The sequence below is a fragment of the Miscanthus floridulus genome, chromosome 6, assembly GCF_019320115.1.
Source record: "Miscanthus floridulus cultivar M001 chromosome 6, ASM1932011v1, whole genome shotgun sequence".
Taxonomy (NCBI): domain Eukaryota; kingdom Viridiplantae; phylum Streptophyta; class Magnoliopsida; order Poales; family Poaceae; genus Miscanthus; species Miscanthus floridulus.
This window is the reverse complement of record NC_089585.1, coordinates 129,025,864-129,049,070: the sequence shown is the minus strand read 5'-3', so window position 1 is coordinate 129,049,070 and position 23,207 is coordinate 129,025,864. Positions and strand designations below refer to the sequence as shown.

General features: G+C 47.1%; 4 protein-coding genes, 1 non-coding gene and 1 pseudogene across 7 annotated transcripts; 5 read left to right on the top strand and 1 right to left on the bottom strand.

Moving 5' to 3' along the window:
• The first annotated feature begins 907 nt into the window (after positions 1-907).
• Positions 908-2,582, top strand: LOC136456951 (polygalacturonase-like). Its single transcript, XM_066456967.1, has 3 exons — positions 908-1,360; positions 1,456-1,745; positions 2,101-2,582. Exons 1-3 carry the CDS (start codon positions 908-910, stop codon positions 2,561-2,563), a joined length of 1,206 nt encoding a protein of 401 aa, XP_066313064.1. The 3' UTR covers positions 2,564-2,582.
• Positions 2,583-6,073: 3,491 nt separating this feature from the next.
• On the top strand, positions 6,074-13,190 carry LOC136456954 (2-alkenal reductase (NADP(+)-dependent)-like). The gene is made up of 5 exons (XM_066456971.1): positions 6,074-6,375; positions 6,499-6,676; positions 11,881-12,047; positions 12,136-12,218; positions 12,586-13,190. Exons 1-5 carry the CDS (start codon positions 6,130-6,132, stop codon positions 12,962-12,964), a joined length of 1,053 nt encoding a protein of 350 aa, XP_066313068.1. The 5' UTR covers positions 6,074-6,129; the 3' UTR covers positions 12,965-13,190.
• On the bottom strand, positions 10,826-10,964 carry LOC136462110 (small nucleolar RNA Z247). The gene has a single exon (XR_010760630.1). It is a non-coding gene; the product is annotated as a small nucleolar RNA Z247 (small nucleolar RNA).
• A 1,413-nt stretch (positions 13,191-14,603) lies between the features above and the next one.
• LOC136461220 (inactive LRR receptor-like serine/threonine-protein kinase BIR2) lies at positions 14,604-15,241 on the top strand (annotated as a pseudogene).
• A 1,955-nt stretch (positions 15,242-17,196) lies between these two features.
• On the top strand, positions 17,197-18,636 carry LOC136456953 (probably inactive leucine-rich repeat receptor-like protein kinase At5g48380). 3 transcript variants are annotated; one of them, XM_066456969.1, is made up of 2 exons: positions 17,197-17,281; positions 17,579-18,636. In XM_066456969.1, the coding sequence occupies exon 2, from the start codon at positions 17,622-17,624 to the stop codon at positions 18,402-18,404; it is 783 nt and encodes a 260-aa protein (XP_066313066.1). In that variant the 5' UTR covers positions 17,197-17,281; positions 17,579-17,621; the 3' UTR covers positions 18,405-18,636. The 3 variants fall into 3 exon arrangements, with proteins under 3 accessions (XP_066313066.1, XP_066313067.1, XP_066313065.1); XM_066456970.1 differs by lacking the exon at positions 17,197-17,281 and adding an exon at positions 17,282-17,373 and having other exon boundaries at positions 17,584-18,636; XM_066456968.1 differs by lacking the exon at positions 17,197-17,281 and adding an exon at positions 17,290-17,373.
• A 2,149-nt stretch (positions 18,637-20,785) lies between these two features.
• Positions 20,786-21,704, top strand: LOC136461219 (probably inactive leucine-rich repeat receptor-like protein kinase At5g48380). The gene is made up of 2 exons (XM_066460606.1): positions 20,786-21,170; positions 21,280-21,704. The coding sequence occupies exons 1-2, from the start codon at positions 20,786-20,788 to the stop codon at positions 21,702-21,704; spliced, it is 810 nt and encodes a 269-aa protein (XP_066316703.1).
• The last annotated feature ends 1,503 nt before the right edge of the window (positions 21,705-23,207 follow it).

Here is a 23,207-nt window from a genome sequence, read left to right as displayed (position 1 = left end):
CGATGTCAGCCATTATATTCTTGTGAATTCTGGAGCTCTTTCCTCGAATGGTCTGCAATAATTTGCGTGAGCTGACGGTGGCGGAAATACACCCTGATGGGACTGATATAGTTGCACTTGTGCATAAGTGCCAGAAATACGCCAAACTTTGACGTCTATTTGTGGTGAGCTCCAAGCTTCCAACCCTGCACCGCTTATGAATTCATGCATCCTTCAACAATTCAGTGACCATATTCAGCTCCAGCTAGCTCGCAATGCAAAGCGACGATGGCAGTTGTAGTTGTAGACAATGTGTTTGCTCGCCGCTACTATTACTACTACTAATGCTACTATCTATGGCTCGGCAGAAACAGGTTATGCACACATGGGAAGTGTCTAGCCTGCCATGAGTTGTTTCCAAGAACTCACCAAACCCATACTTTATTCACCCTCCAATGGTCAATGCCGCATGTAAAAGTTTACTAACCAACCTGAATGGTCTCGTTTCCCAGGTTAGGTTTCTAAATCCTGCACTTGACTGCTTACCTCCTACCGTCGAACAAGTTTGAGGATCTAAACGAGCACTTAGACCGGGATAACATATCATTAGGACCGGGATAACATAGTCATCATAATAAATTAGCAGTTTGCGAGTTTAGGAACATAGATGCACAGTCGCACAAATTTAAGAACCGTTGGTGTACTTTAATTACTCTCTCAAATTCTCTCCTCCGTCTTTGTTTTTCTAGAAGAAGATGCACGCTCTCAAACTCTTGTTCGCCCACTTGATTCATTCCCAAATACTACTACCCCCATGTTAACCAGAGGCGGCCGATAGATGCCAACACTATAAATACACGTGTACAAGCTAGCACATCGTCGAACACATACCTAACTATCACCTGTCAGCCTGCGGGAACACACATAGATGGCCATGGCCAAGCCCGTCCTTAGCTTGCTCGTGCACCTGCACGCCGCCCTCCTGTTCCTGCCCGACCCGGCCGGCGGCGCAGTGTACAACGTGCTGCGCTACGGCGCCCGCCCCGACGGCGCGACGGACGCGGCGGGACCCTTCCTCCGCGCGTGGGCGGACGCCTGCCGCTCGCCCCGCCCGGCCACCGTGTACGTGCCGCCCGGCCGGTACCTGGTGCGGAGCGCCACGTTCACCGGCCCGTGCCGCAGCCGCGCCGTGACGTTCGCGATCGCCGGCACGGTCGTCGCCCCCGCGCGCTACGGCGCGCGCGGCTCGTCGGGGCGGTGGATCACGTTCGAGAACATGGACGGCCTCGTCGTCTCCGGCGGCGGCACGCTGGACGGCAGCGGCAGGGCGCTCTGGGCGTGCAGACGGCGCGGGCAGCGCGACTGTCCGAACCCCACGTCGGTACGTCGTCGTCGTCGAAACTCGAAACCTGACGATCGATAGCACAAGCTAATGTAATGCGCCTGCTAACTTGGCTCGCCGTGCTTGCTTTTCAGTCTCTGACGATCGCCAACTCGAAGAACGTGGTGGTGGCCGGCGTGCGGTCGGTGGACAGCGAGCTGTTCCACGTGGTGGTGCTGCAGTGCCACGGCGTGACGGTGCGCGGGGTGACGGTGGAGGCGCCGGCGGACAGCCCCAACACCGACGGGATCCACCTGCACATGTCCAGCCATGTGTCGGTGTACGACGCCAGGATCAGCACCGGAGACGACTGCATTTCCGTCGGCCCCGGGAACTCTCACCTCTGGATCGAGCGCGTCGCCTGCGGCCCCGGCCACGGCATCAGGTACGTCGTCGTCGTCTCGGTCAGTCGTCAGTGCGTCAGCGCGATGCGCGGTGATTTGTCTGCATGAATGAGGCAGAAATGCCCACGTTAGGAATTAAATCGAGAAAATCAAAGCATGGGAATGGAAGTTTGAGCTGGTTTATGGAAATCAATCCATAAACTGGTTTGACTGAAACGGCCTCGAAAGTCAGACGGTGGCAACGTTTTAGTGCATTAGTGGAAACAGACCTGACCTGGGCCCACTTCATACTCTAGCTCGCATATACTCGCATGCATGGCGTTTGGGTTTGCACCTAATCCATCCACTAATATAGTGAAATCGACTCTGCTTTGTGACTTGTTCAACTATTATTAGCATCGGGAGCCTGGGCAAGCAGCAGGGCATGGAGGTGGAGGCGGTGCAGAACGTGACAGTGAAGACGACGTGGTTCACCGGCACCATGAACGGGCTGCGGATCAAGACGTGGGGCGGCTCCAAGCGCGGCTTCGTCACGGGCGTCACCTTCGCGGACGCCACCATGTCCGGCGTCGACAACCCCATCATCATCGACCAGAACTACTGCCCCGACAGCAGCGGCTGCCCCGGCGCCGGCAGGAGCTCCAGCATCAGGATCAGCGACGTGCGGTACGTGGGCATCCGGGGCTCCTCGGCGACGCCGGTGGCCGTCAACTTCGACTGCAGCCGGAGCAACCCCTGCAGCGGCATCAGCCTGCAGGACGTGGCGCTGACGTACCAGAACCGGGCCGCCGCCAAGTCCTACTGCCGGAACGTGCAGGGGACCACGCTCGGCCTCGTGCTGCCTCCGAGCTGCCTCTGAATCATCAGACGACCATCGACCTTGCATTGCCGGACACAGCAGCTATATTAGTTGCATGCATCGTCACGTGTATATAGATGCATACGTCGACTGTATTATGTACGGAGTATGTAGGGAGTGCTTAGACTGCGCGAACATTACGAGCTTCTGACAGTAGATGATTAACATCTGTTGGATCTTTTTTAATCCTTCATATTTTTGCATTATGATTATTAGATGAGTGAGTTTTTTTAGAAAAATAATTTTATTATTGTGGTCTATGTACAAGTTATGCACTCAACAAAAGCTCTCAGAGCACAATTCTAACACCAAACTAAGCTGAAAACCTCCTAAAAGACAGCAAACCTATTTTTGGCAGAACTCTCCATTGCTGTAGCCTGCGGTCTCCAGCACACTACACGCTCATTTCACCTTTGGGCTTGTCGTTCTCCTTGTGTAGCATGGACCTAAGACATGTCTAGCAGGTAGCCCTAAAGATGACATGTAAATAATAATACAGTATCTTTCATTTTTTTTATATATCAAAATCATCATGCCATTTTAGTTCAATTTAAAAAAGTAAAGAATTGTGCTTGCTCCTACACAAACTTGAAAGTGCAAGCTAGATCTACCTGTTGTAGAGTACGGGTCCTTTTGCGAGAAAAAAAAGACGAGTGAGTGGTATACATAAAAGATCTAAGATGAGTAGCAGATGATAATGATCAAATTCTAAGTTTGATGTCTACTAGTGTATCTTATTGTGTGTCTATTTATTATAAGCGGCCGGCAATATGACACTTAATAAGGGGTTGTTATAGAGATAATTCCTTATTTGACACTGGGAAAATGAGTCGTTCCTTTCTTGGCTCTGAAATTTTCTTCGTTCCCTATTTAACACTCACTTCAACTTTTATTCCTAATTTGACACTGCCGTCAAATCCGTTAGCTAACGGTGTTAACTGGCCGTTAAAAAGACGTTTTTGCCCCTAGAAAAAAGCGGCGAAGCAAATTTGAGAGGAAAAAAAAACTTGCACCTTTTTTTTGTAGCTGGGCGCATGCATCAGAGGCGGGCGCAGATTTTTTTTCCTCTCAAATTTGCTTCGCCGTTTTTTTTCTAGGGGCAAAAACGTCTTTTTAACGGCCAGTTAACACCGTTAGCTAACGGATTTGACGGCAGTGTCAAATTAGGAACAAAAGTTGAAGTGAGTGTCAAATAGGGAACGAAGAAAATTTCAGGGCCAAGAAAGGAACGACTCATTTTCCCAGTGTCAAATAAGGAATTCTCCCGTTGTTATATGCCACATGAGTACTGCTTAATTAGTTTTCTTCAGGTTGGGCTAAATCTAATTGATTCCACTACCAGAAACATAGTTGACCGAGCATCAGCCTGCCTTTCCTTAATATATTTTTCCCCTTTTGTGCTCTTCCTTACACTATTGGTGGAACAATTTCTATATAGTAATAGGACGTTTTCTTTTAGGACTTGTTTGGATCCACTAGTGCTAATAGTCGGTAGGTTTCGAGATTGATGAAGTCACTACATACGCTTCATTCTCGACGCACACGTCTCTTACCACTAAAAGATAGCCGTGTTAACTATGCTCCCAATGTTTGCAAATCATAAGATGCAAAATACTCATTTACATACATGCACACTCATCTCTATCAGGGACGAACGCTAGCTTACAATCTATGGTGGTACACAGTATTCACAACCCTATACAAACATGTGCAATTTCAACTAATTTATATGGTCGAAATAAGGTACTTAGTAGTAATAATGTTTTTTTGCCTGATGCCAGTGCACCACCCACACATAACATTGCCTCGCCCCTAATCTCTATGAATACATACACACACTCTATCCTTACGAGCATCTGCAATCAATAGATTTTAAGATGATGATGAAGTCACTCTATACATCTCGTTGTCTACGGACACGTTGCCTACAAGAAAAGCCTTTTAAGCCATGCTTGGTAACGCACGTGTCCTACTCTACCTGCATCACGACTGGTGAGAGCCCGCGATGCAAGGTTATATAGTAAGAGGAAATAAGAAGTATGGTAAGATGAATGAAATGAAAGGCAGAAATATGTGACATATATTTTATTGCAAACATATATTTGCTTTCAATGTGAAAAAAGTAATGCCAGTAAATCATGTTATTTTAAGAAAATGTGAGCACCCTATGTCAAATCGAGAACTTGAATCTAAGTGAATAATTCTACCGTAAGAAATCTAATAACTAGGTAAACAATACTCAGCACATGCTTCTTAATGTCTCAAGAGAACATGGTATGGCTAACACATGGACTAAGAAACAATCATGGAGAAAGCAAAATAAGTAAAGAGGAGGTCATGCTCAAAAGTCAAAACAGTAAAGAGGAGGTGGCAAGTTGCTATTTTCATGTTTTTTTAAGGAAGGCAGGGAATATATTTATCATTTAAAGTTTACATCCAGGAATACAGGTGGAGAGCCAAACCATACATGTCAACCCTCTCCAAGAGTACATGCATACTTAGCAAGACAATGAGCTTCCCTATTGTACTCCCTACCTTCGTGTACGAACAGTACATATTGACAAGACTTTAACCTCTGGAAAATGAAGCTTGTGGTATCCACAAGCTGTTAATGGCATCGGATTGTCTAAATGTCGTCAAGAACATCTTAACGACATTTAGACAATCCGATGCCACTAATAGCTTGCGGATACCACAATCTTCAACAAGAGCTAGAGCTTCCAAATAAGCTAATGCTTTTAGAGTTTCAGGGTCAATTATGTTTGGAATAACCATGGCACTAGCTGCAACAAAATTTCCCTGATTATTTCGGCACACAGCTCAATAGTGAGCCATTCGTTTTTTAAGAAAAAAATAGTGAGCCATTCGTGGATCACAAGTTTTCTGAGCTTGGGCCGGTTTAATGAACTTACACTCAGGCCCATAATATGATTGCTCGCTGTGGCGTCGTGCTTCCGAAGCCTGTGGAACACCTTGCCGAGGCCAGCTCTATCTAGCGGCCCAACACGGAGGCATGCCGTGCACCGTGGGCCCACGGCGTCGTGCAAGTCGGGAAGAAGGAAAAAGTACATCTGATATCCTTAACCACTGAGAAAGTTCAATTTGTCTCGTTCAAAAAGGTAAATCTTATAGTTTCAAACGTTTGCGAAGTCTAAAAATTCGGTTTCTAATTTATGAAGGCATGTTTTCTAATTTAGAGAGACAAATTAGACTTTTTTAATAGTTGAAAGAGATGAGATAGACTTTTCTCATAGAGAAAAACACACCACACCACACACATGGACGATAGCAAGCAGCCTGTCTGACAGTCAACCTACGGTCCCTCAGCAGTCAGCACACATCGCAACCGTCCTGCCCAAACATGCCGTGGAATCCAACGGCCACACCGAGGCGCGGGCCGTTCCGCTGTCCAAACGCGCGCCGCGCCGCGCACCTACCCACCTCGGCGGCCCTGCGCTTGCGCACAAAATCCTTCTGGATCCGCACAGGAAACTCCCGGCAGAAGAACGTGGCGGGCCAAACCGACGTGCTCCCGGGCGTGTGGCGACGGCGGCGGCGGCGGCGGCATGGAGCAAGAGCGGCAGGCGGTGGTGAGGAACAGGAAGGTGGTGCTGCGCGGGTACATCGAGCGCGCGCCCAGGGAGGACGACATGGAGCTCGTAGACGGCGGCGCCATGGAGCTGCGCGTCCCCGAGGGCGCTGGCGGCCCCGCGGTGCTGGTGAAGAACCTCTACCTCTCCTGCGACCCGTACATGCGCGGCAGGATGCGTGACTTCCACGGCTCCTATATCCCGCCCTTCAAGCCTGGATCAGTGAGCTTCCCTCGTTTTTTTTTTGGGGAGCTTGGGCTCTTTGGTTAGTTGCTCAAGCTGCAAGCTGCGAAGTGGGGGGTGGACGATTTGTGCGCTGATTGAGCAATTTCTTGATCTGTGAAGCCTATTGAAGGGTTTGGCGTGGGGAGGGTGGTCGACTCCACTCATCCAGGATTTAGTGCCGGTGACATTGTTTCCGGGATGACTGGCTGGGAGGACTACAGTCTGATCACCAAGCCCGAACAGCTCAGGAAGATTCAGCAAAGCGACATACCACTCTCTTATCATCTGGGCCTTCTTGGTTAGTTCCTACTCCTACTTATGCTTTTTCTGTTTCAAAATTTTCAGCTGTATTCTAAAGCATAGAGAACACAAATGATGTGGAGTACCAAAACACGATAGGCTGTTGAGCAGCAGCAAGTGCATGAACTCTTTTTGTTGGAAAGACTAACCTTGGCTGAACAAATTTATTGTATACAAGGGATAAGAATATAAGAATTACAGGAATGAGATTCCCCTTCCTGGGCTCTCAGCTCATGTATTTATACGTGAATATGGACAGCAGATTACATGCATGATCTTAACAGATCATTCCGTGATACATGGGATCCTATCATATCAACAGAGATATCCTATTATCTAACACCCTCCCTCAATCTCAGCCACTAACAAGGTTGAGATTGAATCTAAACTCCTTCAATTTTGATGCCGTAATAGGCTTTGTGAACCCATCTGCCAATTGATCACCGGTGTTTATGAACCTGATGTCCAAGAGCTTCTGTGCTACCCTTTCACGCACAAAATGAAAATCTATTTCGATATGCTTTGTTCTTGCGTGAAAGACCGGGTTAGCTGACAGATACTTAGCTCCTATGTTGTCACACCATAACCGAGCAACTGGAGAGTGTGGTATTCCAAGTTCTGTCAACAATCTCTGAATCCACATCATTTCAGCTGTTGCATTGGCCAAAGCTTTATATTCTGCCTTAGTGCTAGACCGTGACACAATAGGTTGTTTCCTAGCACTCCAAGATATAAGATTCGGACCAAGGAACACTGCAAACCCTCCAGTTGATCTCCTATCATCCACACAACCTGCCCAGTCAGCATCAGAAAATGCACTGACAAGAGTTGAGTTCGATTTCCTGATCTTTAGACCCATGGTCAAGGTTCCTTTCACATACCGTAGGATTCTTTTCACAGCACTCCAATGTGCTGTAGTTGGTGAATGAAGAAACTGGCACACTTTGTTAACAGCGAAGGACAAATCAGGCCTTGTGAGTGTCAGGTACTGGAGTGCTCCAACAACGCTCCTGTACCTTGTTGAATCTTCTTCACTGAGACTATTCCCTTCTGTGATGCTGAGCTTTTCTGAAGTAGAGATGGGTGTATCCACCGGCTTGCAGTTGTCCATATTCGCCCGCTGCACAATATCAGTGGCATACCTCTGTTGCGACAATATTAAGCCATCCACCCCTCTCTTCACTTCTATGCCAAGGAAATAGTGAAGATCTCCCAGATCCTTCAGAGCAAACTCCTTTTCCAGATCAATGAGCAGAGCCTTTGTAGCGTCTGGTGAAGAGCTGGCTACAATGATGTCATCGACATATACCAACACATAGTAATCTTCCCTTTATTGTAATAAAACAAGGAAGTATCACCTTTCGATGGTGTGAAGCCCAACTGAACCAACTTGCCACACAGACGTGCATACCAAGCACGTGGTGCTTGTTTGAGACCATAGAGGGCCTTATCCAATTTGCAAACATAATTTGGAAACCTTTTGTCTTCATACCCTGGAGGTTGGCGCATATATACTTCTTCGTCGAGCACACCGTGAAGGAAAGCATTCTGAACATCAAGTTGTCGCAGAGACCATCCTTTGAAAACTGCCACTGACAAAATAAGTCGAATGGTTACAGCCTTGACAACTGGACTGAAGGTATCTTCATAGTCTATCCCATATCGCTGCCTATATCCTTTTGCGACAAGCCATGCTTTGTACCGATCAACAGTACCATCAGCTTTCCTCTTAACTTTGTAAACCCACTTGCATCCTATAATATTCTTGCCTTTATGCGTTGGAACCAGGTGCCAAGTCTGATTGTTCATCAAAGCGGTATGCTCTTTATCCATAGCCGAAACCCATCTTGTATCTTCTAAAGCAGCCTTCACATTCTTGGGCTCCTCTAGCTCAGCAGAGCTGTGAAGCCCCCACCGGATAGTGCCATCTGAACGAACGTTCGGCTTGGTGATACCGTGCTGAAGACGCGTGCCATGCCGATGCGGAGGAGGCGGAGGAGGTGTAGGCAGTGTAGTGGCAGCAGCCGGCACGGGGAAGAGCTCAGGCGCACCCGCCGTAGCGGATCCAGGACCTGACACACCTCCTGGAGGCGACAGATCCAGTGTGGGAGGCGACGACAGCGAAGACTGCAGCCCGTCGTCCAGCCCGTCGTTCGGCGATGTAGAAGATCCGGAGCCCGACGGCTGTGGACCAGAGGACTCCGACCCCAAAGCTGATCCCGCAGTAGAGCCAGTACGAGGAGCAGGAGAATCACCTCTGGGTCCCGTGCCCCCGTTGTCATTATGCAATGAGGAAGAGGGGTACACGAAATGTCCCCCAGAATGTGCCGTGTCGCCATCATTTTGCGCCGGGTTTGTTCCTGTTTCATCCACAGCAATAGAGGAGCTTGCCACAACATTAGCAGGGTCAGAATTAATCAAACATTGATCAAGCAAATTGGCGTCCCCAAGGTTCGACGATGGGTTTTGGAGAATATCGGGAAGGAGTGAAAACTCAGCACGAAGACGAGCTCCTGCATTGGGATGAAGTTGAGCGAACGGATACACCGTCTCATCAAACACCACATCACGGGAAATATATATGCGACCTGTCGGCGGATCAAGACATTTGAATCCCTTGTGTAGATTGCTGTACCCAAGGAAAACACAACGTTTTGACCGGAATTGTACTTTCTTGGTGTTGTAAGGCCGAAGATTTGGCCAAACAGCACACCCAAAAGTTCGAAGAAAAGTGTAATCTGGAGGTGAACCGAGAAGGCGCTCATGTGGTGTGGCATTGGCAATGACCTTGGATGGAAGACGGTTGATGAGAAAAACAGCTGTTAAGAACGCTTCATCCCAATATTTTAGTGGCATGGATGCATGTGCAAGAAGGGACAAACCAACCTCAACAATGTGGCGATGTTTACGTTCAGCGGATCCATTTTGTTGGTGTGCGTGTGGACAAGATACATGGTGAGCTATGCCTAGTCGTTTGAAGAAGGAGTTAAGGGACTGATATTCTCCTCCCCAGTCCGATTGAACTGCAAGAATCTTATGATCAAATTGACGCTCAACCATGTTCTGAAAATCACGGAAACATTGAAAGACTTCGGACTTATATCGCAACAAATAAATCCACGTGAATTTACTATAATCATCGATAAAGCTGACATAATAAGAACGCCGACCCACAAAAGTTGGTGCCGGTCCCCATACATCAGTGAAAACAAGCTCAAAAGGTTTAGACGAAACACTGTTTGACTTAGGATAAGGTAATTGATGGCTCTTTCCCATCTGAGACGCATCACAAATCACACCATTGTTCGAACTACTAGAGAAAGAAAGCTTATGACGACTAATAATCTGCTGAACGACAGGAGCAGAGGCATGACCAAGTCGGCTATGCCACAAGGAGGTAGTGGGCTTGAAGACACCAAGCACTTGTTTATTTTGTGGAGATGGTGTGTGTAAACGAGGCTTCAATGGATAGAGACCACCCTCACATCGCCCTTCGAGGAGTGTTCTCCTCGTCACCTGTTCTTTAAGAGAAAAATGCTTGGGATGAAGTTCAAGGAATGCATTGTTATCTTTAACAAGACGATGAACTGAAAGAAGATTTTTATTGGCACTAGGAACATGGAGAACATTATTTAGATGAATATCACGAACTGGGGATTGCAAAATGCTATGACCAATGTGATCAATTTTCATACCTGCCCGCTGGCCGTGTGTACCTGCTCTCCTCCATGATACCTGTCGTGGAAGGAAAGCTTCTCCAGTTCACCGGTTATGTGATCTGTGGCTCCAGAATCCACATACCAGTTGGTGTCCACTCCATAGGGCGCCGTGGTCGCCGACGATGCACTCTTTTGCGGCGGTCCAGTGAATGTGGCGTCGAAACGCTTGAAGCAGCGTACCACAGTATGGCCCTCCTTGCCACAGAGCTGGCAGAAGACGCTAGACAAAAAGTTGCGACCACCGCCGCCTCCGCCACCGTTGCCACGACCACCATTGCCACGGCCACCACCGCCGCGGCGAAAACCCACGCGACCACCATTACCGCGGCCACGGGACTGGTTGGGGTTGTAATTGTTCCCTTCACGACCACCCTTGGTGGCCACATTGACAGAGGACTGAGAACCTCCTCCATGCATCTCCTTGCGCTGCTCGTAGCTGACGAGTTGCGCACACAGTTCGGCGACGGAGATCGGTTCGACTCGCGCCGCCACCACAGACACAATGGAGTCGAAGTCCTCACCAAGGCCCGTGAGGATGAACGAGACCAGCTCCTCGTCCTCCATCTTGCGGCCCGTTGCAGCCATCTCGTCGGCGAGGCCCTTCATCTTGACAAAGTAATCGGCCACGGACGACGTCCCCTTGGACGCCGTGGCCAGGGTCATGCGCGTAGACATCACGCGCGCCCGAGACTGCGAGGCGTGAAGATCTTGTATCGCGGCCCACAGTTCCGCCGCGGTGGTCGCCGTTGCGACCTGGCCAAAGACCTCCTTGGAGAGGGATGAGAAGAGGTAACTGAGGACGATTTGGTCCTGAGAGACCCACGTCTCATACGCCGGATTGGGCTGCGGTGCCGGCTCCTTGCCATCGGCATGGGAGGAGGAGTCCCCCTCGAGGAACTCAGGCGGAGGCGCGGCCGTGTTCTTGATGTAGCCGGCGAGACGAGCCCCCTTCAACGTAGACGACACCTGGGCATGCCACATGTTGTAGTTGCCACGAGTAAGCTTCTCCGAGACGACAGGAAGAAGGCCGAAGGCGAGCGGCGCATTGGCGGCGGATGTTGCCGTCATTGGATCTTATTCCATGAGGAAGAAGGCTCTCTGATACCATATAAGAATTACAGGAATGAGATTCCCCTTCCTGGGCTCTCAGCTCATGTATTTATACGTGAATATGGACAGCAGATTACATGCATGATCTTAACAGATCATTCCGTGATACATGGGATCCTATCATATCAACAGAAGATATCCTATTATTTAACAAAGAAAAGGACATAATCAAATAATTCAATGCCCCTCGCACCTTGTAGACATAATGCTGTGACAAGTACACCAAAGGTACGGGGCTGTGTGATTGAAAGAAATGGGAAACCGTACCCTTGGTTGACAGATACTGGAATGAAAAAATATTTTCCTCTCTATGCTAGTCATTGTTTAATCCACCAGGCTTATGTCTCTTATTACGTGCTTCCTCCATGTATAGGCATGCCTGGTTTTACAGCTTATGTTGGATTCTATGAGATTTGTTCACCAAAGAAAGGGGAGTTTGTTTTTGTTTCTGCTGCATCTGGGGCAGTTGGGCAAATTGTTGGTCAACTTGCAAAGCTCCATGGTTGCTACGTTGTGGGAAGTGCTGGAACAAATCAGAAGGTACTAACTCATACTAGTACTTCATTCATACTTACCTGCATGCATTGCCCATGTAGTTGTGTCATCCAGGGTCCTCAATATCTTTCAGGTTGAGCTCCTAAAGGAAAAATTCGGATTTGATGCAGCTTTCAATTACAAGGAAGAGCCTGACTTGACTGCTGCACTAAAAAGGTCAGATTTTCTTCAGGGAAAAACCATACCAAACTAATTTAGCTTGCAGGAAAAATTGATGAACCAAACTTGGATCATACTGAAATGGATGAACCTTTTGGTGGATATAAACCTTTTTGCGAACTAATGATGACGACCTTATGCAATCATCTGATAATAGGAAAAGATTTATGTACCTAGGACGAACATACTATTCTTGAATATAATAGGACATCTTATCATTATTACTAAAATGGTGGAACTATCGATGTAATCTTTATCTGCACATGTTTTTCAGTCACGTGTCAAGTAAAGTTGACAAATAATCCATCCAGATCATATTATTACACAGTGATCTTGATGTAAAAATGCATGTTTTCCTATGTAGGTACTTCCCTGAAGGCATAGACATCTACTTTGAGAACGTAGGTGGGCCAATGCTTGATGCGGTACTACTCAACATGCGAACACACGGCCGCATTGCAGTGTGTGGTATGGTTTCCCAGCATGGGGTAACTGCTTCTACTGGGATCCACAACCTGTTCTCCTTGATAAGCAAGAGGATAGAGATGAAGGGATTCATCCAGAGTGATTATGTACACCTGTTCCCACAGTTCGTGGATGACATCACCAAGCATTACAGAGATGGGAAGATTGTGTATGTGGAAGATGTGAGTGTTGGGCTGGAGAGCGGACTGGCTGCCTTTGTTGGTCTGTTCAGTGGTAAAAATATTGGGAAGCAGGTCGTGTGTGTGTCGCAGGATTGAAGGACCGTGTGCATTTTCGTCAAAAAAAAAAAAAATCGTGTGCATTCTAGTCAATATTAGAAGAGCATAGTAATATCAGAACCTCTGTTGCATTGAACAATAAAGGGAAGCCTCATCTCTTGTTGGATGACATGCTCCGTTGGATGTAGCATGATCTTGTTCAGACCTTGCCTGAGTACGACAGTACGTTGTCCCATTGAATATATCAAGTGAAAGTATTTAACTATGAATTCATACTTTTTATTCTGAATGAATTCGAGTGCTTACTAGCTAGGAGAGACGTTGTCTTTACTCTTCACATGTTTGAGCTGCCCGTCACATATAGGTTAATCAGTGTCCTGATAAATCGGTGATTGCAATGGCATCAGTGTTTCCAAGGTAGTGTCAGTCTTAGAAAATTGCTCATTTCCGGAGACCATTAATACAGAGGATGTCTCAATTTCCAGTCTTGGCTGCCAGTCATATAGTATTGCTTAGTCTGTTAGTCACGATGTGATGGCATCAGTGCACTGACCTTATGCGAAAAAAACGTTGACCCTGTACGGCAGGTACCACCTATTTTTCTAGTGTTGTCAGTTTCAGACTGGTTACTCGACCTTTGTCTTTCAGCGAGGGAGGGAGGGAGGAAGGGCTCCTCCTGTCCACCATCTGGCACATAATGGATGGAGGCCGGCAAGAATGCATGCCGGCATCCATCACAAAATGCCCCACTGACCACTGAGTTTTGAAATTGATTAGTTTACATTGGGTACAAACGATTGACACCACTTGGAGGCATTGGCTGCCCCTCATCTAAGGGAGACGCTGTCAACTGCTTGTAAGTGTCAAGCCAGGACCGGAGACTCTCCCAGCCTCACTGCGGTGCGTTATCGATGGAAGGCCGAAGGCAGCTCCTTCGTGGAAGCAAGCGCGTGTGGACCTGCCGAAACGCTCGCTTTCCACACCGACATCTTGCCGGAAGAAGCGCACCAAGTGGCAACTTCCGGGTCCGCGCAGGATCATGGACGCGTCCAGTCCAGCGTCAGCGTGGCCGCTCAGCTCATCGTGGCAATCTACCTCCGGCACTTCCGTGGTTCGACGGCCGAGTGCAGTGAGGCCACGGGCCGACGGGCGCAGTTGGTGGCACACCAACGCTGACATGTGTGGCACGACGCACGACCGGCGCGGTGCCAGTCAAACGAGCAGCCAATATAATGCGCGCCTACAGAAGTTCGCGCCAGAAAGTAGGAGCATATAGCAGAGTTCACCCAACCGGTGCATCACATCCCATCTCCCTCACTTCCCTCTGACACACTCCGGCAACCGCCGCCGCGATCGATCAGATCCGGCCAACTACCCTGCGCCACCACCCTCAAGGCCTCAACCTACTTGTTGCAATCTGGAGGGATTCATTCAGAGTGGCACTTATCCGATCTTCCCGTCTCCGCCGTGCTCCTCAAACCCTGCCGGCACGCACTATTGCGATTTCACCTCCCCTTATTACATCTGGAGTCTGCTCCGTGGCACCCCTGAAGGAACAGTATTTCTTATTATCAGCTGGAGTCAGTTGTCCGGTTGTCACAAGAAAAGCTGTAGTCAGTTGAGCATTTCTCTGGTTGAGTGAAGCTTTGCTTTCTAGTGCTTCCACGCCATGTCTGCAATGCTCCTTTGGCTGCTCCTCTTGAGCGCGGCCAGCTCATCATCACCGTGCATTGGTTCTGAACTCGACATCAGATGCCTCAAGATCGTGAAACAATCAGTGATTGATCCCAATGGCAATACTGAAATCATCATGCAATTTCGACAACACCACCGACGGTTTCGTATGCCGGTTTACAGGTGTGGAGTGCTGGAACTTCGACGACGAGAATAAGGTCTCCGCGTTGCGTCTCAGCAGCTTGGGTCTTGAAGGCCAGTTTCCTCGAGGTCTCGAGTACTGCACAAGCTTGGATGTGCTGGACCTGTCAAACAACAATTTTTCAGGACCCATCCCTTCGAACATCGCACGGCAGGTGACATACTTGACATCTCTTGACCTCTCGTAATAGTTTTTCAGGTGAGATCCCAGTCGGCATCGGCAATGTGGCCCTGTACGCCCTGTACATTCAGCACAACCAACTCAGTGGTCAAATTCCAAGGGAATTTGATGGGCTTCTTCGGTTAACATCGCTCAATGTTGCAGACAACCGGTTGTCTGGGCTTATTCCTTTGTTTCTATCCAAGTTCCCGGCATCAAACTTTGCTGGTAACAGAGGGCTCTGTGGTCCACCGTTGGATGACTGGCAATTAATTAATTAATTAACTCCTCCAAACCAATGTTTTTCCCTGGTTTTTCACAGCGGCCACGTCACCCCGAATTCAGGCAGTGAGCCACGTCGCCCGAAATTGCTTTGCTTGGCTAGCAGCAAGCCACGTCGTCCCAATTCACCCCAAATAAATTGATGCCTCCCTTTCTCGAAAAAAAGACAGGCTCCCTCCCACGCCCGGCCTCCCCTCCCGCTCCTCTCGCTCACGCTCCTCTCATGGCGTGCCGCCTCCACCGCTCGCGCCCCGTCCCCTCCCCGCCTCCCCTCTCTCTCCTTCTCCCTCTCTACCTCTCTCTCTCTCTCGACATGGTGGCGCCACCGGTGTGCGCCGCAGCCGCGCCGACGGGCCCGGTGGTGGCCGCCTCCTGCCACAACGCGGCGCCCGCGAGCCCCGCCGCTGGCCATAGCGCGCAGCTGCCCCCCCCCCCCCCCCCCCCCCCCCGGCGCAGCCTGCTCCTGGCGGTCCTCGCATCATCCCCTCCTTGGTTTGGTCCCCCCCTCTCTCTCCTTACCTCTTCCTGTCGGATCTCCCTCTCCCAGCGTAACTAAACGCTTGGGTAAATCAATGTTGATGACTATTAACTCCTCCTCTTCAGGTACCCTGCTATTGGTCCCCGACAAACTGCTTGCGGGGGCAGTAACTAAACAGACCCCTACTGACGTCTACCACACCCTTCTCTTACCTGGATCTTTCTCTATCTAAAAAATAAATTTAAAAATATAAAAAATACTAAATGCTAAATAAATATTATTAGATTAGTCATTGAATATATTTTTATAGTGCATTTTATTTATAGAAACATAAAAGCGTTTAGAATTTTAGATAAAATTAGTTAATTAAACAAAAAAATATTTGGATGGAAGAGTATAGCCGTTATTTTGAATTTATCAGCACAAGCTACTAGACGCGCCTGTTACTATCTTGACATGAACTCTGACCAACGCAGCCGCCATGCCGGAGAACGGAGACTGACTCTTGATCTTGACTTGACGCGGGTTCTACCCGTTCCACCGTATGCCGTCTTGGAGAGGGAATCGTCATTTTTTAGAAAAAGAAAATAATTCCAACATTTGCGACTGGAGAGGAAATCGTATCTCCAGAAAACGTTAATTCTGATGACAATGTATTTTAATGCTTCAACCGGGCACCGAGAGGCGGAGGACATCCGCCGAAGGAGACATGACGGCCGAGACGAATTTCCACAGCGACGTCTTTAGGAAGGGTACGACGCCGATTGCGTCGTCCTCACTTGTCCAGGAATGGACCGTGTTTTCACCCGTGGAAGACATAGCTAGGGGCACAAGAACACGACGCCCCCAACAAGGAAATCGACGCCCACAGGCGTCACCGTCGCCAAGGCTTTCGCCCGAGGTGCCCCTAGCACATATGTCGAGCCAAGATGATGGACCGTAGCCTGTCGCCACCGTCGTCGTCACTGCCATCCCACAGAAGCTTCTCCAGAGGGGCATCGACGCGCCGACTGCTCACAGCAGCCGCACAGCTGCGTCGGCTACCGCCCCCTCCGATCGGACAACATGCAGAACTGGACTTACCCTGCCACGCGCAGCATAGTAGAACTTACCTTACACGTAGGGATGAAAACGGATCGGATACGCACGGATATCACCGATATTACATTTGTTTTCATATTTCCGTCCGGATTTGGATTCGAATACGAATAGTGTCAACTATGTCGGATAGGATACGATTGGATATCGACATCATAAATATGCGATTTGAGTATTCGGATACGGATACGGTATCGGATGTTGGATATCCGGACTCGGATACAGACAGATCTCAACCCCTCTAAACAGATTTGGTTTCGAATACGGTCAGAAAATATCGGTACCGTTTTCATCCCTACTTACACGCAAACATGAACCGCCTACTTTTCGCCTACTTTTGTCGTGGTGTCAGTCTCAGACCGCTTGGGTCCGTCTTCGGTCTTCCTGCTGCAAAGTCTCAAGTCAACACTGATTGTTCCCCTCCGGCGTTTAAAGCTTCAGCTTCGCGTGGAGGAAGGAACCGGTGAGTTCCTTTGTTACACCTCATCTTGTCCACTCATCTATGATTTGTTGTGAGTGGTGGCTTCTGCAGTTCTGCTTCGCGAGGAGGAACTGGTGAGTTTCTTGTTACACCTGATCTTGTCCAATACACTAGCAAGAAACAGCTAGCAGTTGCACACCCATTCAGTCAGTAGCGTCACCTAGAAAAGCAAAACAAGTAGGAGTCCTATGCCTCCGTAGTCCGTCTGCTGCTTCTTTGTTTTTCTTTGCAAGTGGTGTATATTTGAGTATTCTATGTTTCTTACACATGTTCGAGCAGCTCAGGTGGGAATTGAGAAGCTGCAATTTTTGGCCAAGAATCCATGTCTAGGATGGCTGATAATACCAAGTTCGTCCTTTGGTTGCTGCTGTTGAGCGGCTCGTCCTCATGTTTTGGTTCTGATCTTGATGTCCAATGCCTAAAGACTATACAGCAGTCAGTGATTGATCCCAACGGCATACTGAAATATTGGATTTTTGACAACAGCACCAATGGCTTCATATGCCGTTTTACGGGCGTGGAATGCTGGCACCCTGATGAGAATAGGGTTCTCGGTTTGCGTCTCAGTAACTGGGGTCTTCAAGGCCAATTTCCTAAAGGTCTTCAGAATTGCTCACGCATGGACATCTTAGACCTGTCAAGTAACAATTTTTCTGGACAAATCCCTTCAGACATTGCACGCCAGCTGCCGTTTCTAACAACTCTGGACCTCTCATACAATAGCTTTTCAGGGGAAATCCCACTTGCTGTCTCAAATATGTCATACCTGAACACACTCAATCTTCAGCGCAACCGACTCAGCGGTGAAATTCCATGGGAATTTAGTTTTCTTAATCGGTTATCAAAGTTCAATGTTGCGGACAACCATTTGTCTGGGCCTATTCCATTCCCTCTAACGAAATTTCCGGCATGGAGCTTTGCTGGTAACCAAGGGCTTTGTGGTGAACCGTTGTCGACCAAATGTGACGCTAGAAGCCGCAGGAACAACGACGAGTCCAGTATTGGCGCGGCTGCTGGTTTCGTGGTAGGATTCGTGGTGGCCTTCTACTTCCCTCGCTTGTTCGTCGTCTGCCAGAGGCTCCATCCCTACGTCGTCCGCATATGATTCGCTTGCTTGCTCTCAAACTTTTGTCTGACATCAACCTCCAGAGGCCAAATAAGCACTTCAATTGTAATACTAGTTCCTTAAACTTTTGAAGGCACTTCGTTTTCACTAAAGTTATCTACACAGCAACTTAGCAAATGATGGGTTCTGTTTGTAATGCACATTTCAGCGTTGTAATTTGTAAGGCTTGCAAAACGCCTTCTTGAACAACTCTATCACAGTTCATCTCTAAGTGTTTGGTAAAAAAAGATTCCTACAAGTTATTATTATTTAGAGAGATGCTCCTAGAAATTATTGGAAGCCAAAATAGACACCTTCTTCTAAAAACTCACTTTTCTTTGTTCTAAATCTAAAAAAATTATTACGTTCAAAAAAAATCTAAAAAGATTATATATATATATATATAATCTTTTTAGATTTTATAGTGTGTTCAGGTATGCCCAGCACGACGTTGTGCACTTGTGCCTGTGCGCGCCCAGCCTGAACCTAGGGCATGTTTGGTTCTATGCGTGGAAAACTTGCCTGGGCTGGGCCAGGCAGTGTCGCTAGGTGGGGTTGAGATGGTCTGCCTGGTCAAGAGCTTTGTCGGCGTTTCGAGTTATCGACTAGTAAATTTTGTATCGTGCGTCTGGTTTGGATGATGTGTTTAGAGGCCACGAGGTTTATACTGGTTCGGACAGAAAGTCCCTACGTCCAGTTTGTCGCTACTGCTCGTGTTACTGACACTGAAAGTTTGTAGTAAGGGTTACAAACGGGCGAGAGAGGGAAATGATCCCAAATCTTTGATGTGTGCGTGTGCTGCTAAGGCCCGAGTCGTATACAGTTGTGCCCAGCACGATGGTGTGCACTTGTATTGTAGCTTTACTGTAGCACCACATTGTCAAACCGTTGGCTAATTAGGTTTAAAAGATTCGTCTCGCAAATTAGACGTAATCTGTGCAATTAGTTATTTTTTAGTCTATATTTCATACTCCATACATGTGTCCAAACATCCGATAGGATATGGACTAAACTTTAGGGGGTGTTTTGATGTAGGGACTAAAGTTTAAGAGGTGTCTTATCGGATGTCATATGAGGTGTCGTATGAGGTGTTCGGATACTAATAAAAAAACAAATTACAGAATCCGTCAGCCGTGAGATGAATTTATTAAGTCTAATTAATTTGTCTTTAGCATATGTTTACCGTAGCACCTCATTGTCAAATCATAGACTAATTAGCCTTAAAAATTTATCTCACAAATTAATCTCAATCTGTATATTTAGTTTTTTAATTAGTCTATATTTAATTATATATATATATATATATATATATATATATATATATATATATATATATATATATATATATATATATATATATATATATATAACATCCGATGAACCAAACAAAAGGCCTGAGTCTTGCGCTACAAGTAGGAGAAATTATTCATTTAGCTTTTCACCAATTTCCGTGCTCGTCAACTTCTTTCTCCAAAGCAATAAATGATGATACTGATTTCTCTGACCCATTCTCACCTTGCAAACGCTACGAAGGCCCTGTTTGGATCCACGGGTTAGAGCTAGTTTAGGCTAGTTGGAGCTCAACTAGCCCTAAAGTAGCCAAACAGGAGGGCTAGAGTGGGTTATTTGCAACTAGCCCACCCTAAAAAACTATCCCCCCAAAGAGATGATTATTTGGGTTAGCTGGGGCTATTTAAGGTGGGGTCCACTGTTTTCTCTCTACTTTCACCTGCACCAATAATTTGGAAAGCACATTTATTATCATTTTAACCCTTGTATCCAAACATTTCTTAGGCTAGAGTTAGTTCAGGGCTAGTCCTGAGCTAGAAACTAACTCTAACCTCTAGCTGTGCTAGAGTATCCAAACAGGGCCGAAGTTTGGTAGAAGCAGACCGGCAATAGACTAGACAGAGAAAATAGGTGGCATGGTTTACTTATCCATGAAAACAATATCGCTTAGCAGCAGTATAATAGTTCCTGCACAAAAAATAAAATAAAATAAAATAAAAGGTATAATATAAATATAAAAGGAGAAGGTCACAAATATTACTGAATAGAACAAATTTCAGAATAAGTTGCTTTTGTTATTTGTTTGTATAACGGTTTTATATTCATGTTTAAAATCCTACTTCTTGGTCCCACCCTACACGAGATACATACAAATACAACACGCGCGTTTTCTAAGATTTACTCAAAAAAGAGTTGATAAAACTAAAGTGCTATTGCGCTAAACACACTATAAAATGGACGGGAACGATACCACTAGCCGGCTGTGAGATCACTAGCTGCAAGCTTGTAACTCCAACACTCTGAATACACCATTGCAGGCTCGTTCTAAGCTGTGGCCTTTGCCTACGCGCGGTTACATGATGATGAACCTCATGATCATCTGGATACTGCTCCTAAGCGGCTTATCCTCGTGTTCTGGTACCGCCAGTGACGTCCTGTGCTTTCAGACCCTGAAACAATCACTGTTCGATCCCAACGGTGCACTCTCGTCATGGGAGTTCAACAGCAGCGGCACCGTAGGATACATATGCCAGTTCAACGGCGTTGAATGCTGGCATCCGTCTGAAAGCAGAGTCCTGTTCTTGAACCTCGGCAACATGGGGCTTGAAGGTTCGTTCCCTCAAGGCGTTCAAAACTGCAGTAGCATGACGTTACTGGACCTGTCAAACAACAGCCTCTCAGGACCCCTCCCCGGAGACATCGCCAGGCAGTTGCCGTTCATCACATCTCTCAACCTCTCGCACAACAGCTTCTCAGGTGGCACAAATTAACTAACCTCTGTTTCCAAACTTTTTGTTCCTATATAAAAATGCAAATGATAAGCACATGGGATTGTATTGTTCTCTAACGCACGGAAGCATCTCAGGCGAAATCCCAAGCGGCGTCGGAAACCTGTCGTACCTGTACCAGCTGAGCCTTGAGCACAACAGGTTCACCGGACGGCTCCCGGAGACTATGGGCGATCGTCTTTCACGGTTAGCTTTGCTGAATGTTGCGGATAACTCGTTGTCAGGTCCCATCCCGGGCTCTCTCCAGAAGTTCTCAGCCGAAGACTTCGCCGGCAACGACGGGCTGTGCGGGGCGCCGCTGGGCAAGTGCAAGAGGCGGTTCCATGTGCGGATACGCGCGCGGCCGGTGCGGATACATCTCAGGCTGCGTAGGGTCAACGACGCGTCCAGCATCGGCGGCGCGGTGGGATTCGTCGTGGGCTTCGTGGTGGCTTTCTACTTCCCGCGATGCTTTGTGTTCTGCGGGAGTCTCCGGCCCTACGTCTTTCCTGTGTGCGCCTGACATAATAGTGCTCAACTCTTGCTAGACGTGGCCAAATAACCAAACGTGATACATTATGCATGTATCCTTATGAATGAATGTTTATTCAATATAAAGATTGGGCTGCGTATCCATAATTTATACATATAATAGCCTTTTTTATAAAATAGAAATATTCAGCCTTTGCATCCGTATCCAGCTACTTTGAGTTATTCTGTAGCTGGCTACAGAATAACTTATTCTGTAGCCACTTTGAGTTATGATAATTACTATGTTAATTTACGAGATTATAGTAACTCCTTACTAAGTGGTTTAATATAACGTTATGGTAAATATCTCCATGTGTTATAGTAACCCAACTATCGTAAATATGTATTGACATTATGGTAAATTAGTATATAAAATTATAGTAAATGGAGGTGGCTACAGAATAACTTATTTTGTAGCCGGCTACTGAATAGCCTCTCCCTATATATATATATATATATATATATATATATATAATGGAAATATTCAGCCTTTGCATCCGTATCCAGCTAATTCTTAAAAGATTTCTATCTCAAACGCTTGTTTCAGAGAGAAGACGTCCAAGGCGACAACTCCACCACTTTACTTGCCAAACATATTTTATTCCCTTGTGTTCTGATGCTGTAGCAGCGTCTAAAACCGTAGACAGTATGAACCCCTGAATATAGCCTGCGTAAAAGAAGTATCTTTTTTTTTCAAAAATGATGTATGACGCCCCTTGAATATAACCTGAATAAAAGAAGTACTCCCTCTGTTTCAAATTTTAAGGCGTTTTGACTTTTCTAACGATATGCCGACCAAAAAAATCTTATACAATTCGATAAAACCATATGTGACTATTAAGTTGAAAACAATCACAAATTACAATATGCATAGTTCAAACACCATGCTAATAGTTTTAAACATAAGCATAAAAGAGAGTAAGAGACTTACAATACTACTTATGTGACTATTTTAGCTAACGCTTTCTAAGTGACATCAATATCTCAATTATATCATCTTTCGTCTACTTCAAAGAAAATATCCCGTTTAATGAATGAGATTAGATTGTATTAAATTATTGATCGATCTTGATCATCTCTGATGCGCTCCAATCTTGCTGCATGAGGGATGAGCCGATGATGTTAGCAATGAAAGTAGACATAATTTTTCTACATGAAAAAAGAAGAGAAAAGAGCAAAGCTTGAATCTCACCTTGTTGGTTCAGATCATTAGGCATTGTGCGTTAGTCGTGCACGCGCAGCCAGCAAGCAACGGCGAATCCTCGATCTCTCGATCACAATTAGTCGCGTCCTTGCAGCTTGGGCGCCTAGAGGATTGAAGAACCGAGACGGCAGGCCGGCGAGACTCCGGCAGTCCATAGCTCCGAAATTGCTGTAGATGAATGGACGAGGGAGCCAAGGTGTTACCGCGTCAGCCGCCAAGACCTGCCAAGGCGTAAGGGTGGCAGGACCTGGAGCCCTCGATCTCCCGTCGGTTTGACCGCGTGGGCCTGGA

Excerpts from the sequence above, each read along its gene's own strand:
- LOC136461219 (XM_066460606.1), top strand. The coding sequence starts at position 20,786 with ATGATCATCTGGATACTGCTCCTAAGCGGCTTATCCTCGTGTTCTGGT. Across the intron at positions 21,171-21,279 it reads CTCGCACAACAGCTTCTCAG|GCGAAATCCCAAGCGGCGTC; the intron begins GTGGCACAAATT and ends GAAGCATCTCAG.
- LOC136456951 (XM_066456967.1), top strand. The coding sequence starts at position 908 with ATGGCCATGGCCAAGCCCGTCCTTAGCTTGCTCGTGCACCTGCACGCC. Across the intron at positions 1,361-1,455 it reads ACTGTCCGAACCCCACGTCG|TCTCTGACGATCGCCAACTC; the intron begins GTACGTCGTCGT and ends CTTGCTTTTCAG. Across the intron at positions 1,746-2,100 it reads GGCCCCGGCCACGGCATCAG|CATCGGGAGCCTGGGCAAGC; the intron begins GTACGTCGTCGT and ends AACTATTATTAG.
- LOC136456953 (XM_066456969.1), top strand. The coding sequence starts at position 17,622 with ATGTCTAGGATGGCTGATAATACCAAGTTCGTCCTTTGGTTGCTGCTG.
- LOC136456954 (XM_066456971.1), top strand. The coding sequence starts at position 6,130 with ATGGAGCAAGAGCGGCAGGCGGTGGTGAGGAACAGGAAGGTGGTGCTG. Across the intron at positions 6,677-11,880 it reads TTATCATCTGGGCCTTCTTG|GCATGCCTGGTTTTACAGCT; the intron begins GTTAGTTCCTAC and ends CTCCATGTATAG. Across the intron at positions 12,048-12,135 it reads GTGCTGGAACAAATCAGAAG|GTTGAGCTCCTAAAGGAAAA; the intron begins GTACTAACTCAT and ends AATATCTTTCAG.